The sequence below is a fragment of the Trichosurus vulpecula genome, chromosome 7, assembly GCF_011100635.1.
Source record: "Trichosurus vulpecula isolate mTriVul1 chromosome 7, mTriVul1.pri, whole genome shotgun sequence".
Classification (NCBI taxonomy): Eukaryota; Metazoa; Chordata; class Mammalia; order Diprotodontia; family Phalangeridae; genus Trichosurus; species Trichosurus vulpecula.
The window spans coordinates 238571842-238586617 of record NC_050579.1 but is presented as its reverse complement, the minus strand read 5'-3'; the positions used below and the strand labels follow the sequence as shown (position 1 = coordinate 238586617).

General features: G+C 42.1%; 1 protein-coding gene across 4 annotated transcripts in view; it reads left to right on the top strand.

Moving 5' to 3' along the window:
• The window catches only part of RUNX2 (RUNX family transcription factor 2), a 276455-nt gene that overhangs the window by 108223 nt on the left and 153456 nt on the right, over positions 1-14776 (top strand). For 2 of the 4 annotated variants that reach the window (XM_036767516.1, XM_036767515.1), the window contains exons 1-2: positions 1799-1883; positions 1983-2173. In XM_036767516.1, the coding sequence (XP_036623411.1) occupies positions 1799-1883; positions 1983-2173 (276 nt within the window). Of the gene's footprint in view, positions 1-1798; positions 2174-14776 lie in introns of those variants that run through there. The other 2 variants (XM_036767513.1, XM_036767514.1) reach the window with 2 other exon arrangements.

The following is a 14776-nucleotide window of genomic DNA, read 5'->3' as shown; positions in this document are numbered from 1 at the left end:
TGATCGCCTTAGCCAGAGAGTCCTGTCTATATAAACCACAAAAACCTAATCATTAGAAATCCCAGCCTCCAAAAACCACATTTTAGGACAAAAACTGAGGCATTTTTTCTCACTCCTTCATCCTTCGACCACATTTTTTTGGGACCCAGAGTAGCACCCCCTTAAACTCTGATTTACAAATAAATAAATTAATAAATTACACCCATTGAACTGGGGGGGGAGAAAAAAATTATTGGGGGGGGGATTTTCAATCTATTCATTTTTAGACTCAGTAGAGATTTAAGGGGCTGAAACGCTCCGGGAACTGCCTGTTTGCACCCCCCCCCCCAATTTTTTTGCAACCTATTTTAACCACCAAGCTGACAGTTTTCCAACTGTTTTTAATCCTTCCTTCTACTTTGGCAGTCACAAGGTTGAGTGTGTAAGAAAAAAAAAGTTTATTTCTTATCCTCTCTCATCAGTCACGCTTTTTTTCTCTTTTAATTATTCTTTTGACCAATATTTCAATCCCCCCCCTTCCTTTTCCGCTCTAAAAACAAATAAATAAGAATTTTTTTTTCTCCCTCAAGCCTTTTTGGTCGTGGTGGGGGTGGGGTAGGGTGGCGGGGATGAAGAACGAGAGACAGACTAAGAAGTCAGCAGAGACGCTTTGAGAAAAACGAAAAAGTTTACTGCTGTCGGATCAAGCCGGTACCTCTTGGGCTTCCTAAACACATTTGGTCAGGAAGGTGCTCCCCAGTCTTTTAGGGGAGACAGGAAAAGAGAAAGGAAGAGGACAAGTAGAGGTGAAAACCCGTTTATACTCTGGGAGCCATTCTCACATCTACCGACACCCAAACCGGCTCGGTATCCCGAACCTGCGGCACAGACAGACGTTCTTGTCCTCCTTGGTGTTTCTCCCCCGCTGGTGGACAGCAGCAGTACAGCAACAATACAAAGTTAGGACTAGAGATCGGCTGCGACTCAACTTACCTCCTGGCACCTTGAAAATCAGAAGGAAAAGAAACTCTTGCACTTAGAAGCAGAAGTAGTTGCAAGGAGGTGGTGGTGAGCGAGAGAGAAGAGGAGGGGGAAGAAGGAGAGAAAGAGTGGAGCCTTGAAGCTGCGGAGGGTAGCATCGGCAGCGGCGGCAGCAGCAGCCGCCGTAATCTGAGTGAGCTAGAACACAAGGGGGGAGCATCTGCGGCAGTGGCAACAGGAGGAGGAGGCGAAGGAAGAGGAGGAGGAGGTGGAGGCGGAGGAGAAGGCTGCAGCTGGGCAGCTGTGGGAAGAGCAGCGGCCGCAGCAGCGGCAGCAGGCAGTCCCGGGCTATGCTGTTTCCAGCTGGGCGCTGCTGAACAAGAAGCCGTCCGCTGAACTGGACTTTGGGAAAGGGGGGCTCAAGGGAGACCCAGGAACCCAGGCGTCCGAGGGGACCCCATTTAAACCCGCTCCAACCACAAGCTCCCCCCAGCCTCCACACACACCCACGCGCCCCTTCTCGGCTGCCACCCTCGGTTTTTCCAAAGACTCCGGAAAAGAACTGCTCGTCCTCTTCTCCCCACCCCGCCAATCCGAACTGATCAGCACCTCCACTCTCCCCCTCTCCCCCCCCCCCCCCACCCCACGCCGAGTGTCAGACTCTTCCTGGCCTTTGGCTCCATCGAACTTGATCTCGTTTATCTCCTCCACCCCATCGCCTACACCCCTTATTTCTCCCCCCTCCCCTCGTTCTCTCCCTCCTGGTTTCCTTTTCTCCCTTCTTTTTCACCCGGCTTCCCCTCCCCCCCGGCCACTTCGCTAACTTGTGGCTGTTGTGATGCGTATTCCCGTAGATCCGAGCACCAGTCGGCGGTTCAGCCCCCCCTCCAGCAGCCTGCAACCCGGCAAGATGAGCGACGTGAGCCCGGTAGTGGCTGCCCAGCAGCAGCAGCAGCAACAGCAGCAGCAGCAACAGCAGCAGCAGCAGGAGGCGGCAGCCGCGGCAGCAGCGGCGGCAGCAGCAGCGGCGGCGGCGGCGGCTGCGGCGGCGGCCGCGGTGCCCAGGCTGCGCCCGCCGCACGACAACCGCACCATGGTGGAAATCATCGCTGACCACCCTGCCGAACTCGTCCGCACAGACAGCCCCAACTTCCTGTGCTCCGTACTGCCCTCTCACTGGCGCTGTAACAAGACCCTGCCCGTGGCGTTCAAGGTAAGGAAGGGGCTGCCGACTCGCTCTGCTGCCTTGCCCTTGTGACCCCTGCATCCACCCTCCTGCTCACCCGGCCCCGCAGCCTGTCTGAGCTCCCCACAGCCAGGCAATGGGTGTGCGTGTACCTGTTCATGTGTGTTTGTTTGTGTGAGGAAGCCGGCTCCCCCAGACAGCCTCCGAGGGAGAGGGCAATGCAGTTCTTCTCTCTTGATGCTTCTTTTTACCAGTTACCACTAACAAGGGGAATGTTCCCCCAAACGCCTTCCCTAAGAGCTCCGACTCCCCCATTTTAAGCAGGGATCTGTCACCCTCATTTGTACCTTTATTCTAATCCGAACTGAGAAAGGGCATGGTGCTTTCCAGCTCCGGGCTGACTCTCTCCCCTAACCTCCGAGTGATGCACCTTTTTAATCCCTTCTCCCTTCATCCCAGCTCCACTTTCCCCGCTCCACCGCCAGGGTAGCTTAGTGCACCTCTTTAGACCCTGAGCCACCTTTCCAAATCTGGTCTCTCCCCCCTCCTCTCTTACCTTCTGTCCCACTTTCCTCCTTTGACCTCTCCCCCCTCCAGCCTTTTTCTTTACCACGTCGCCCCCTCACCCCTCATTTTCCAGCAGTGGTCCTTCTCACTGCTTCTCTGCCTTTGCTTCAGTCCTACTCCTTAGCCCCTGGTAACTTCCTTCTAATCACCTAGACGCAATGAACCCGACACAGCCAGCCTTCCCTCGTTCACCGCCCTTAACCCTCAAAATACGCCGGAACCAGTGTCCTCTCCACGGTTCCGTTCGTAACCTCCTTGCCTCCAACCCACTCCCCCAGTTCTCAGTTCCGATTGCTCCCCCTCCCTCGCCCAGACTTGCAGCTGGGTTCGCAAGCAGTGGCGGCGAGGGGCACACGCTCTATTTGTCCCCTCCCTCCCCCAGCACAGTTTTCATAGTGTCTCTTATTTGATTTAAGGAAAAACTAGGAGCCCGAGCCACTTAGAGTGTTTTCTCTCTCTTTCGCCTCCGCCTCTTCGTGCCATCTCTCATGCTAGGGGGTCTCCAGGGGAGATCATTCCCGGGTCTGGGTTCTCTGTGGACCCCCAGCGACTCTGCCCGGGAGCACTCAAAGCCATTATTACCCGGGGAGGTTTAGAGGAGCTGGCATTGGATTAGGTGGTCGGCGGGGCAGGGAAGTGCTGGAGGTCAAGTCGGCGGGAGGGTACTGGAGACTAAGGGTGCCGGCTTTCCAGCCCCGCGACGGGCTTTGCTCAGTCCCCGAGACAGGGAAGAGATAGGCGGGGCGGCTTTTGGAGGCTGCCTGCAGTTGTCCAGAAAAACTCCTGGCTTCGGGTGGGGTTCAAGGGGGAAGTAGAAGAGCGAGGGAGGGGGTTTTTCTGAGGTGCTCCAGGGTCGAGAGTGATCTGGGCGGGCGGGGATCTGGCCCCCAAAGGGGCTATATGTGTGCCCCGGTCTCCGCCCGCATTGGTCCAGAGTGAGTCCCATTTCTCTACCCCAGGAGGTGCCCCTGGACTAAGCAGAGATCCTCACGTACTGAACGCCCCCCTGCCAATTTTCTTCTTTCTCCCTTTTAGAGCTCAATCTGGAAGAGATGGGCGGGGGGGGGGGGAGAAGTAATCACTTGAAAATTCTACTTCGAACTTTGTAAGTTTGGAACAAAACTTGGTTTAGCCTTAAAAAAAAACCCCACAACTTTGCCCCCTTTATTTCCATTCCCATTTTCTCTTTACATCACGCTCTAAGTTCCAACAAGCCATGGGAGCTAAGCTGGTGGGTTAGCACCCCCTCACCTTTTTGCGGGAAGAGGTAGGAGCTTGGAGAGATAGGAGAATTGGACCCGGCAACAGCGGGAGAAGCTCGAGTTTCCTACTTTACCAATGTCTTCTCTCTCTGTCTTCCCCCGTCCCTCCCGGTAGTTAAAGCAAATACCGTTATCTGGGTTAGAATATCAATTCTAGGGGTGAGTTTGGGTTTGGGAAAAAGCACCCTGTCAGGTTGAGGAGTGTGTGGTCCCCAGCCTGTTGCAACACGGAGAAAAGCAGCCCAGATGAAGGCTCCAGGAGAAGCAGGGGCTGCCCAAACACCGTGGAGGCAGGAATGAAGCACCTTTCCAGGCAGTGGGATAACCTGGGGACTTGTTCAAGATAAAGAGGAGATCCTGAAAGAGAAAACAAATGTTATCACCCCTGGGGCCTAGATTTTTGAGTTGCAAAACCAAAACGTAAGCTAGACCAGGCATTTTTTCCCCCAAAGGCTGTACTAATCTTCACCACCTCTCATTAGCAGAACTTGTGTAGATTGGACTTGGGGTCCCTTGGGTTGGTACTGTCAATAGAGATCAGGGTAAGTAAGGAAAGTTCCGGGAATGAAAAAAGGAGGAGGCAATGCCAGTTATTCCTGTATTGGGGCTGGTGCCAAAACTCCCACAGGCCAATCGCAGCTACTAGTCCTTGATCACTTTTCCCCCACTCAACAATTCAGATGCAGTGTGTGGGTGGAAGTAGAAAGAAAGAAAATTCCAGGTCAATTAAAAGCACTGGTTATCTAGATAGGTTTTTTTATATTGTTAGTATCAGTACAGAAATCGGAATGAGTAGTATGGGAAAAGGATGCTGCAGTTTGGGGCAAGTTTCACTTTGCAACGGGCTAACGAAATTTTTTTTTTAGTCTTTGCCATCTTCCCTTACTAATTACTAATTTTTAATGATTAGCATTTTATGTCCTGAAAAATGGAAATCTTGGAATATTTGTGAACAATAGGTATTTAATCTGCCAACTCAAAAGGTGATTTAAAAGACTTACTTTACCCAAGGCCCAGAATTTTCATTAGACTTGAAGGTAACATGTTAAAGAGTTGTAAATTTTAAATTTATTAGAAATATAAACTAAAAAGATGGGTATGCAGTGTCTATGCAGCACCAAGCATCTGAAGTAAAACTTTAAAAGTCCAGTGATTAGGCTACATATGCTCTCTGAAGCCAGAAATCTGCACATTTAGAAACATCTGGATGCTTGACCAGATTCATCCGATATTTGGAATTCTATAAAGAGTTTGATATACTAAATGAAAGATCAGGGAGAGTAAATTAGTCTCAAGCTATTATTTATGCCACTTAATGCTGATATGATGTTCTGTATGTATGTGTATATATGTATATGTATATATATACACACCCACATACATGCTTTGGATAGAAAGTGCTATTTTTTCTAACAGAAATCACATAATTTAAGAGATAAGTGCTTGAACCCCTCAAAAGTAGAATGCCACAGGTGCAAAACAAAATATTTCACTGAGACAGTTTTTTCACTGAATGTGGTGACTTCCCTCCCCCAACACTTCATTTATTTATTATAATTACATCTTACTCTGTACTGTTAATCATACTTGTTGTCCAGTGATATAGTTAATTATGAACTAGGGTTTTTGTTTGTTTGTTTTTGTTTTTTAAGGGGACAGGATACTTTTGAATAGTCAGTTGAATTTACAGACAACACAATCACAATACTAAATTGAATTAATCTAAAAAAATCTTATCCTTTCTCTTCACATCTTGCTTCCTATGCATTTATAGGATGGCAAACATCTGAATGTAAACAACAATTCTGCTTAAAATGTGCATGTTTGGCCTCAAACATCCAGGTATTTGGAAAGCATTCAGAATTTTGCCAAAAATTTTCAGTTTCCATCTGAATGTTGTACAGATACAAACTATTTTCCTAGTAATTCAGAGAAGAGCTAAGCTTATTGCAAGAGACATTGCAGTATGCTTTTTCAGTATGGCAGAACTTACCTGTGATGAGGGAGTAAAGACATCCAGACAAATTTGGAGGCCTAAAATTGCTGTCTTCCTTGGAGACAGCAATTTGGTAGTAGTATTTGGAAGGAAATATGAAATTCTTATATCCCTGTACAGTGGTTTGTTGTTTTTTAATGCTCACAAAAGATGGGTAGATTATTCAGGTTTTTTTAATCCAAGAATTTACTTGTATGAAACTGCTATGGACTCTGTCTCCCTTCGTATATTAAGCTGGGATGTCACTTACCAAGTGATATTTGCAATAAATCTTATCAGGCATATGAGCTAAGGAAAGACTTTTGTGGACAATCATTATATAATATTTTCAAAATTTAAATGGATTAGAAATATAGAATGGAAAAAATAAGACTAGCAGGCAAAGAAGACAAATGTTATTTATCAGCATATGGGAAGGGGTCTTTTTTTTTTTTAACCAAACTTTGCAGTTTTGAAATGTTCACTTAGCCCAGGTGTCAAGGAAATGGAAATAAATATTTTTAACTTTTCTTTCTGGGCCATCTTATTGAAAGCTTAAAATAGTATGACTTACTAGTTCAGGGCCCTTTGTTATCCTCTATGATACTAGTAATGAAAAACAACTTCCAAATTCAACCCATTAGTTAATGCTATGCAGAAATAATGGAGAGCAAACGCTTTAAATTAGATGCCAGACACAACACTGTAGTGTGTCCACGTATCTATTGTAAAGTCCAGTTTTCAGAATTCATTGCTTAGCTTTTCTAGATAGCTTCAAGCTGAACTACAGTGTAGAAACTCTAATTCCAGATGTATTTTTTTATATACAAAGTAGTACAAGCGTATTTTGTTGCTTTGTGTTAGAGTACATTGGATTATATTTTTTAGTGGTCTCATTAAAATACTTTTCCAGAAAACTCAAAGTAACAAAGACACTTTTAGATATGACATATCACACATAGTTAATTTGACATTTTAGATGATGCCTTTCAGTATTTCTCAAAAAGAGGGTTTCAAAATGACTGAGCATTTCCATTTCAAAATCATTTTTCAACATGACTGGACACTCTTTTTTTAATCTTAAAAAACTATACCTGAAGCTGTTCTGTTGTATTTTTCCTGAACATTTACATTCCTATGTATACAGGCCCTTCAAGTCTCATGCACCTAAACAAGAAACGTAGTTTATTAAAACAGACGTGAATTGTTATGTAAATTTATAGTAAATTTCAAGTTATAGAGCCACAGAAGAAACTTTTTTATTTTTTGCCTTTGAATGCAATATGTTTGCGTTACTTTTTGTGAGTTAATATTTTAAATTTGGATAAATAAATGTACCTTATTGGTAAGTTAAGCAGAATAAATATACCTTTGGACGGCTAGGAAAATAAATATTTTTAAACAATCAGAAGAAGAATATTTGTAAAATAGATACTGTAGATACTTTGTATAGTTCTGCCCCCCCCCCCCAACTCGGCCTTACTACTAAGATAACCCTTTTAAAATTCCAGATTGCCGATCTTCAGACATTTTCATTTGAGTTGATGCTTGGCACACACATTGCCAGCCTGAATCAAAATCTTTTCCACAAAATTTTTCTACTCCATGAAATGCATTTTAAAAGTTATAAAGTGGCACATCATATTTGTTTTACTTTTTGTTTCTGGAATTCAGTTGGCTGTCCCTAAATTCTAGGCTTGAACTTTGAAAGTAGCTGGAACATTTGTGAAAGCATTTGGGTATTTTGCTTTAAATTATTTTGAAATCATTGCTATACAAATGAAACCCTTGATTTCATTAGAATACTTCTTTTCGGTACTAGTGATTCATGTTTTGAACTACATAGAGTACAGTTAATAGGCCTCAGTCAGTTTCTGTATTGTTAAGAACTGCATTTCGGCATTGTTACCAGCACACTGTGCCAAATGATGTGGACCAGGAAGAGTAATTGATTAGATAAAAGCAGCAATCTGACCATGGAAATGTCATGGACAATTTTTATTTTCATTTGCTAAGACCATATGAACCTGAATGAATAGCCATGTACAAAAAAACGTAAGGGCCTGGACTATTACCTCATTCATTGCTTCTTCTTCATGTGAAAGAATTTATAGTTTCATTCACAGAATTCCATGCTGAATTTCAGACTAGTGTAGGGAGGGCAGCTGTCTTTTTCCTTAGTGTAATCAGGCTATTTATCATTTGATTTCAGCACCTTGTTACCTTGAGGAGCGCTAAGGACAAAGGTTAGTCTTCCTTAGAGTTCCCAGGACAGAATATCATGGTGGATTTGATTATTCATCATAAAAATTTTGATTTCAAACTACCCTTTGTCCCATAGTAGTGTTTTTAGATACTACTTCTCAATAGCTGATTGACTGATAGATTTTCAGGACGAGCTCAGGATCCATATTTGCTTCTAACAGATAAAACAAATGCTTCAATCCACCCATCGGAATACATTTTGATGGCTTATAGTGGGTACAGTTGAAATGCTTAATAGACTCTTGATATTTTTGGCTTTCTTTTTGATGAATTACTCTCAAATAGTTGGGGGTGTCAATGGGGGAAGTTTGTTTAGACTCTCCTATATATACTTATATATACACTAAAGTTTTATGACATATAAACTCAAATATTCTTTTAAAAATCTTGAGGAAAAAATTAGGTAGTCTCTTGATCTGATACAACAATACTAGAATAAACATTATATTTGACCATCAATCTAAATTTTAGCCATATAGGGAAAAGTCTGCAGTAAATCTTATTGGTTGGCAGTTTTCTGGCAAAGTTGCCCATTTTAGATATATTTAAGTTAGAGAAGACTTAAAATTTGTAATTATATTATTGTTTTGTATAAAACAATATAAATCTTACCAGTGATTAATGTGGTCATTATTATAATGCTTAGGCAAAGCAAAATGAATTTATGTATATTACTGTTAGGGAAGCCTTACTTTTATATATTCCCATATTGAATCAATTTTCCTGTTCTAACTAAAAAAAAATCCATTATGTTAAAAATATGCAGTATAATAATAATGTCTTAGAGTTCTTGAAAAACCTTATATTTGGGGAAATTACTTTACTTCCCTCTGAAATGCAGCCAGGTCTGGGGTGAAACCCAGCAGCCATTCCATACCTCTCAGGAACACTATAGACTATCCCAGGATATAAAGCAAAGAATAACATACCAAGTTGAAGCCTCAAGGGATGGTTATACCAAGAGGCTATATTTAGTGCAAATTGGACTTTGGTTAGAATACAACATTAGCCCTCCAAGTCTTACCCAGAGTGCAATGTCATAATTATCCTCTCTGTATTTATATAACATCTTTCTTCTAAGGAGTCAAAACATTTTACAGATGTTATTTTATTAATCCCTAATAGATGGAGGGAATGTTTTATTATTCCCATTTTATAGGTTGGAAAACTGAGGCCCCTAAGATCAAGTGACTTGCCTGAGGTCTCATAACAAATCAGTGGCAGAGCTGGAATTAAAATTCCAGGGTTTTGATCCTTAATACTATACACTCTTTACATCTTTTCTTTTCCTTTAACAATGGTTTTATTAGTTATAAATGCAGTTTCTATCTCTATGACAAAGAAAGAGAGGCAGTGGGCTTTAGTGAACAGAGAGCCATCCATGAATTTAGGAAGACTCGGGTTCAAGTCTTACCTGTGGCACAGGCACAAGTTCCTGTGTGACATCTGGCAAGTCACTTAGGTTCTCAGTTCTCTAAGACTACGAGTTTACTGAGAAGGTAGGTACTGACTTGCCTTTGGAGAGGGCATTTCCTCATCTGGGAGTTCTCCAGATGAATGAAATCACACATCAAGCCCTTATCCCTGTCCCTCTAACCAAGAAAACCACAGAATAGTATTAAGTTAACACCCCCATCCCAAGCAGTATCTGCAGGACGCCAAACATTCAAATGAAAACTGAAAAATGTACTCAGCTCTTCTTTGGACATTGCAAGATATTGAGGAGTTTGGTATTGTATATGTGAATTAGGAAAAGGATGTTGCCAGCAGCTATCACCCCCAGCATCCTTGATGGTAGCAGCAGTGCCAAAAGTTTGTGGAGTGTCTAAGGAGAATATCAAGCCTTATTTGGCACCAGAAAGGTGTGTGTGTTTTTGGAAGATGATTTGCCATCAAGAAATAGACCGTTTAGTGGAGCATAAAGTCACACAAACACAGGCATAATTTATGTTCTTATATGAGAAGACACACACAGAATGCATGTAAGGAAAGTCTTCATGAATCTATGCTCTCCAGATGAAAGAATAAGATGTCATCAGTGGCCTTCCAAGGAAGGGTTGATCACCAGAAAAAGGAAGGACATAGCTGGTTCTGGTACTTTACTATATAATTCTTGGCAGCACTCCAAAAGTAGTCATTGGTTGTGGCCATTGGCTATAGAAAAGAGATTGTTCTTCTGGGACTTGGACAACATTTCCCTCCTGTGCCTCTCATCTCCCAGTCTTTGTCCTCTAATGCCTGAAATGCCTCTCTTCTTGACACTTTCCCTTCAGTCCTTATCACCTTCAAAGTCCTAACCTTCTTTCAAGACACACCTTACGCAGTCTTATATCTTTCACGAAACCTTTCCTAATACTTCCTGCTCATACATAAACTATGCAATATCGTCAGCTATTAATATCTCATAGGATCATAAAATTAAGAACTGGAAGGGAGATTAGAGATTTTTCTACTCCACCCCCCTTTTACAGGTGAAGACATTGAGTTCTAGAGAGGTTAAGTAACCTCTGGCCCATGGTGATATGGTAAATAGCAGAGATTCAATTCCAGGTTCTCCAGCTCCAAATACAATGTGCTTTTCCTTCTACCCTGTGTCATAGTTTTTCTTTTCTTTTTTTTTGGAGGGGGGAAGGCAGGGCAATTGGGGTTAAGTGACTTGCCCAAGGCCATGCAGCTAGTGTGTCAAGTGTCTGAGGCTGGATTTGAACTCAGGTCCTCTTGAATCCAGGGCCAGTGCTGTACTCACTGCACCACCTAGCTGCCCCCGATAGGTTTTTTTTTTTAATCTAACTTCTTCCTCCCCAATTAGATGCTTGAGAGTAGGATCTATTTCATATCTCTGTCTTTGTATCCCTACGGCTTAATAAATTATCTTGTCCCTAATAGGTACTTAATAAATCACTAATCTCTTGGTAAAGTCTTGATTTAATTGACTCCCATGGATTTGCTGATCATTCCATGAAATGACTCTCATATCCATCCTTAATTTCTCTTCTGAGTTCTAAACACATACCAGTTTTGTACATTTCCAATTGCGTAGGCATCAGCCTCAGAATGTCTTAATCTAGTCATCATTCTCTTCACACCCACACTTCTTCTAATTGTCGGTCTTTCTTTTGAGCGTATCACCATCCTTCTAGTCACCAAGGTTCAAAACCTTAGAGTCATTCCTAACTCCTAATTCTTCCTACCCCACATTTCTAATCAGTTCTGTTGATTCTACTCACACAACATCTCTTCCACTTGTCCTCTTCTTTCTATTTATATGGGCCCCTTATCCCTGACCCCCATCTTAGTTCAGGCTCTCATAACCTCTTGCATGGACTATTGCAGTACTTTCTTATTGGTCTCCCTGTTTTAAGTCTCTCTGCATTCCATTTTGCACACAGATGCTAAGTCAGTGTTCCTAAAACTTGGGTTTAAAACATAGATATCCCTTCCCTGCTCCCAAAGCTATGTATTTTAGCTATTTAATTACCTCTGTTGTACCTAGGTTAAAATGCAGTCTTCTCTGGTCGCCTACTTTTTCTCAGTTATTATACATTACTGCCCTTCATGTACTCTACATTTTAGCCAAACTCACCTATTTGCTGTTCTCACATATAACATTGAATCTCTTATCTCTTTGCCTTTGCATAGACTGGGTCTCATGCCTGAGTAACCTCCCTCTTCACCTCTGCTTATTATTATTCATAGTTTCCTTTAAAATTCAGTTCCAGCACCACCTCCTATGGAGGTCTTTTCTAGTTTGTCCTAGCTGTGAATACTTTTCCCACTGAAATTATGTTTTATTCCTTTGTATATAGCCTGTATTTACTCTTCTGTGTGCTTCTTGTTTCCCCCAATAGAACGAAAGCTTTTTGAGGGAAAAGTCTGTTCCATTTTTGTCTTTGTATTCTCTAGCACCTAGTAGAGTGCCTGGCACAAAGGAGGTGCTCAACAGAGGCTTGTTGAGGGGCAACAAGGTGGTGCAGTGGAGGTGGTGCAGTGGATGGGGCACCAGCCTTTGAGTTGGGAGGATCTGAGTTCAAATTTGACCTCAAACACTTAATAGCTGTGTTACCCTGGTCAAATCACTTAACCCTGATTGTTTTCTCCCCCCCCCCCCCGCCTTGAAATGCATGCTTATTGATTAATTAAATATTCATTGAATCGAATTACACGGTTCTCAGAGGGGAATGGAAATCATTAATTTATGCACATTGAAGTGAGGATAATTTGAAGTCAGTGGATTATTTTAAGGTTATAACTTAAAGAAGGGAGGTTTTAAGAGGATATGGATCATAACTTGAATTCTAAAATACTTGAAAAGAGAGAGTAAGGTCTTCCAAGTATGATAAGTAGTTTGTGTGAATGAGAAGAGAGCAAAATGGTTTAGGAATTAGTAAGCAAGGTAGGCTTTGCTGGCTAGTGTACAGGGTGCAGGTAAAAGGAAGAAGCCAGAGAGGGTGAATGTTTTAGAGCCTTAAATCCTCTAGATTAGAGTCTGTTCTGGGCCATGGGGAGCCAGTGGATAGATACGAATAGATTCATAATCAATTTACGTGAGTAAATTATCACACAAGGCACTCATGCCACAGATGGCACATGTTGGTGTATAATCCAGCAGAAGAATATTTGATGATTTCAGCGAGACAGTCTGGAAGCCCTATGAAGAAAAGATTGAAATAATCTGAATGTGTTAACAGAGTCTGGACAAGAACTTGGAGGAAAAAGTTCAGAGAAATAGATGGAGTTGTGATATTGCCAAGTAGTAGAACTTGGCAATGCATTATATAGTCTTTAAAAAAATGTGCACATAATAAAGATACTTTTGATTCTGTCTAAAGCAGAGGTTCTTAACCTTTTTGTGTCATGGACCCCTTTGGCAGTTTTTTGAAGCATAAGGACCCCTTTTCAGAATAATGTTTTTAAATGTACAAAATAAAATATGTAAAATTACAATGGAAATCAATTATGTTGAAATACAGTTATCAAAATATTAAAAAACTAAACCTCCGAAATCTGTCCGAGAATAGGGGATCCATGAAGGAATCACTGGTCTAGAAGATAAGCACTAATCCATCCACTCAGTCCCTCATTTGACTAAGGACTCCTATCTGTAAAGTTGGGATTAAGAATATAATCTATAGCCAAAGAACAGAGCAAATCTAACTGATCCCATATGGAATCCATGAATTTGTACTTATTAACATTCTTCTGCATTCATTCAGTAATCATTTCTTAATATACTATGTTCAAGTTAGTCTGTTAGGGACTTAGGAAGACAAAAAGATAAATAAGACCTAATTCCTACCTTCTAAGTGTGGGTATTTAACAGGAGAGATAAGGTCTCTAGTTATAAGGATAATACAAAATAGAATGTAAGAAGTATCCAAAAGAGGCATAAACAAAGTATTATGAGGATTCATTGAAAGAAGAGATCCCCTTTCACTGAGCAAATCGGGAAAAGCTTCATGGAGGAGGTAGAAACTGAGTTGGGCCTTTAAGGATGGTTTGGATTGGGGGAAGGGAAAAGACATCCTTAGCATAGAGAATACTGTGAGGGAAGGCAGGGTGGGAGGCTAGATAACATTGGATATTTGAAGCGTGATGAGCAGTCTTATTTAGGTGGTATGGAGAGTACATGAATTGTGATGTGAGGTAAGGATGGGGGTAGGTTGGTTGGAGCCAGGTCCTTGAATTCAAGACCAAGTTTGGTCTTTATTCGGTGGGCTAGTGGGAGTCATTTAATGTTTTCATGTTGGTGAGTCATGTGCTCAGAGCTGTGAATTAGGAAGATGAATCTAGCACTGGTACGTAAAATGGATTAGAGAGCAGAAAGACTAGATATGTACTCGTTAAGAGACCATTGGAATGAGCTAGGCATGATGATGATGGGCCTGAATTAGGCAGTGAGAATAGAAGGGGAGGGACTGGGAGGGCAGAGATGAGAGATGCTGTGGAGGGAAAATTAACAGGATTTGGTGACTGTCTGGATGTGGAAGATGGGGAAAAGGGAGGAGTCGTAGATTATTCTGAGTTTACAAACAAACCACAAATAGCCACAAATTATGGAAACTGAAGAACAAAGAGCCCTCAAAAATCACCCCAAGAGAGCAAGCAGATGGTAATGCTGTTGGAGGTACATTTACTGTCTACACCACTCTCTTGCTACTTGTAATAATAGTTGTTAATAGTAATAATAGTTAAAATTTACATAGTGCATACTGTGTGCCAGGCATTGTACTAAGCACTTTTTGATTATTGTGAACTCACTTGGTCCTCACAACAACCTTGAGAAGTAGGTGCTATTATTATCCGCACTTTACAGATGAGGAAACTGAGGCAGGCAGAGTTGAAATTATTTTCCTAGGGTCACACAGCTAGTTAGTGTCTGAGGCTGGATTTGAACTCAGGTCTTCCTGACTCAAGGTCTGAGGCTCTATCCAACGTTCCACCTAGTTGCCTACATGTATCACTTACTGCCTTATATTGTTAGCTACTTTTTAATGTTTCTGCATTTTATCTCTTCAACTTGACTTGTTAGCTTCTTGTGGGCAGAAACTGTGTCTTACACTT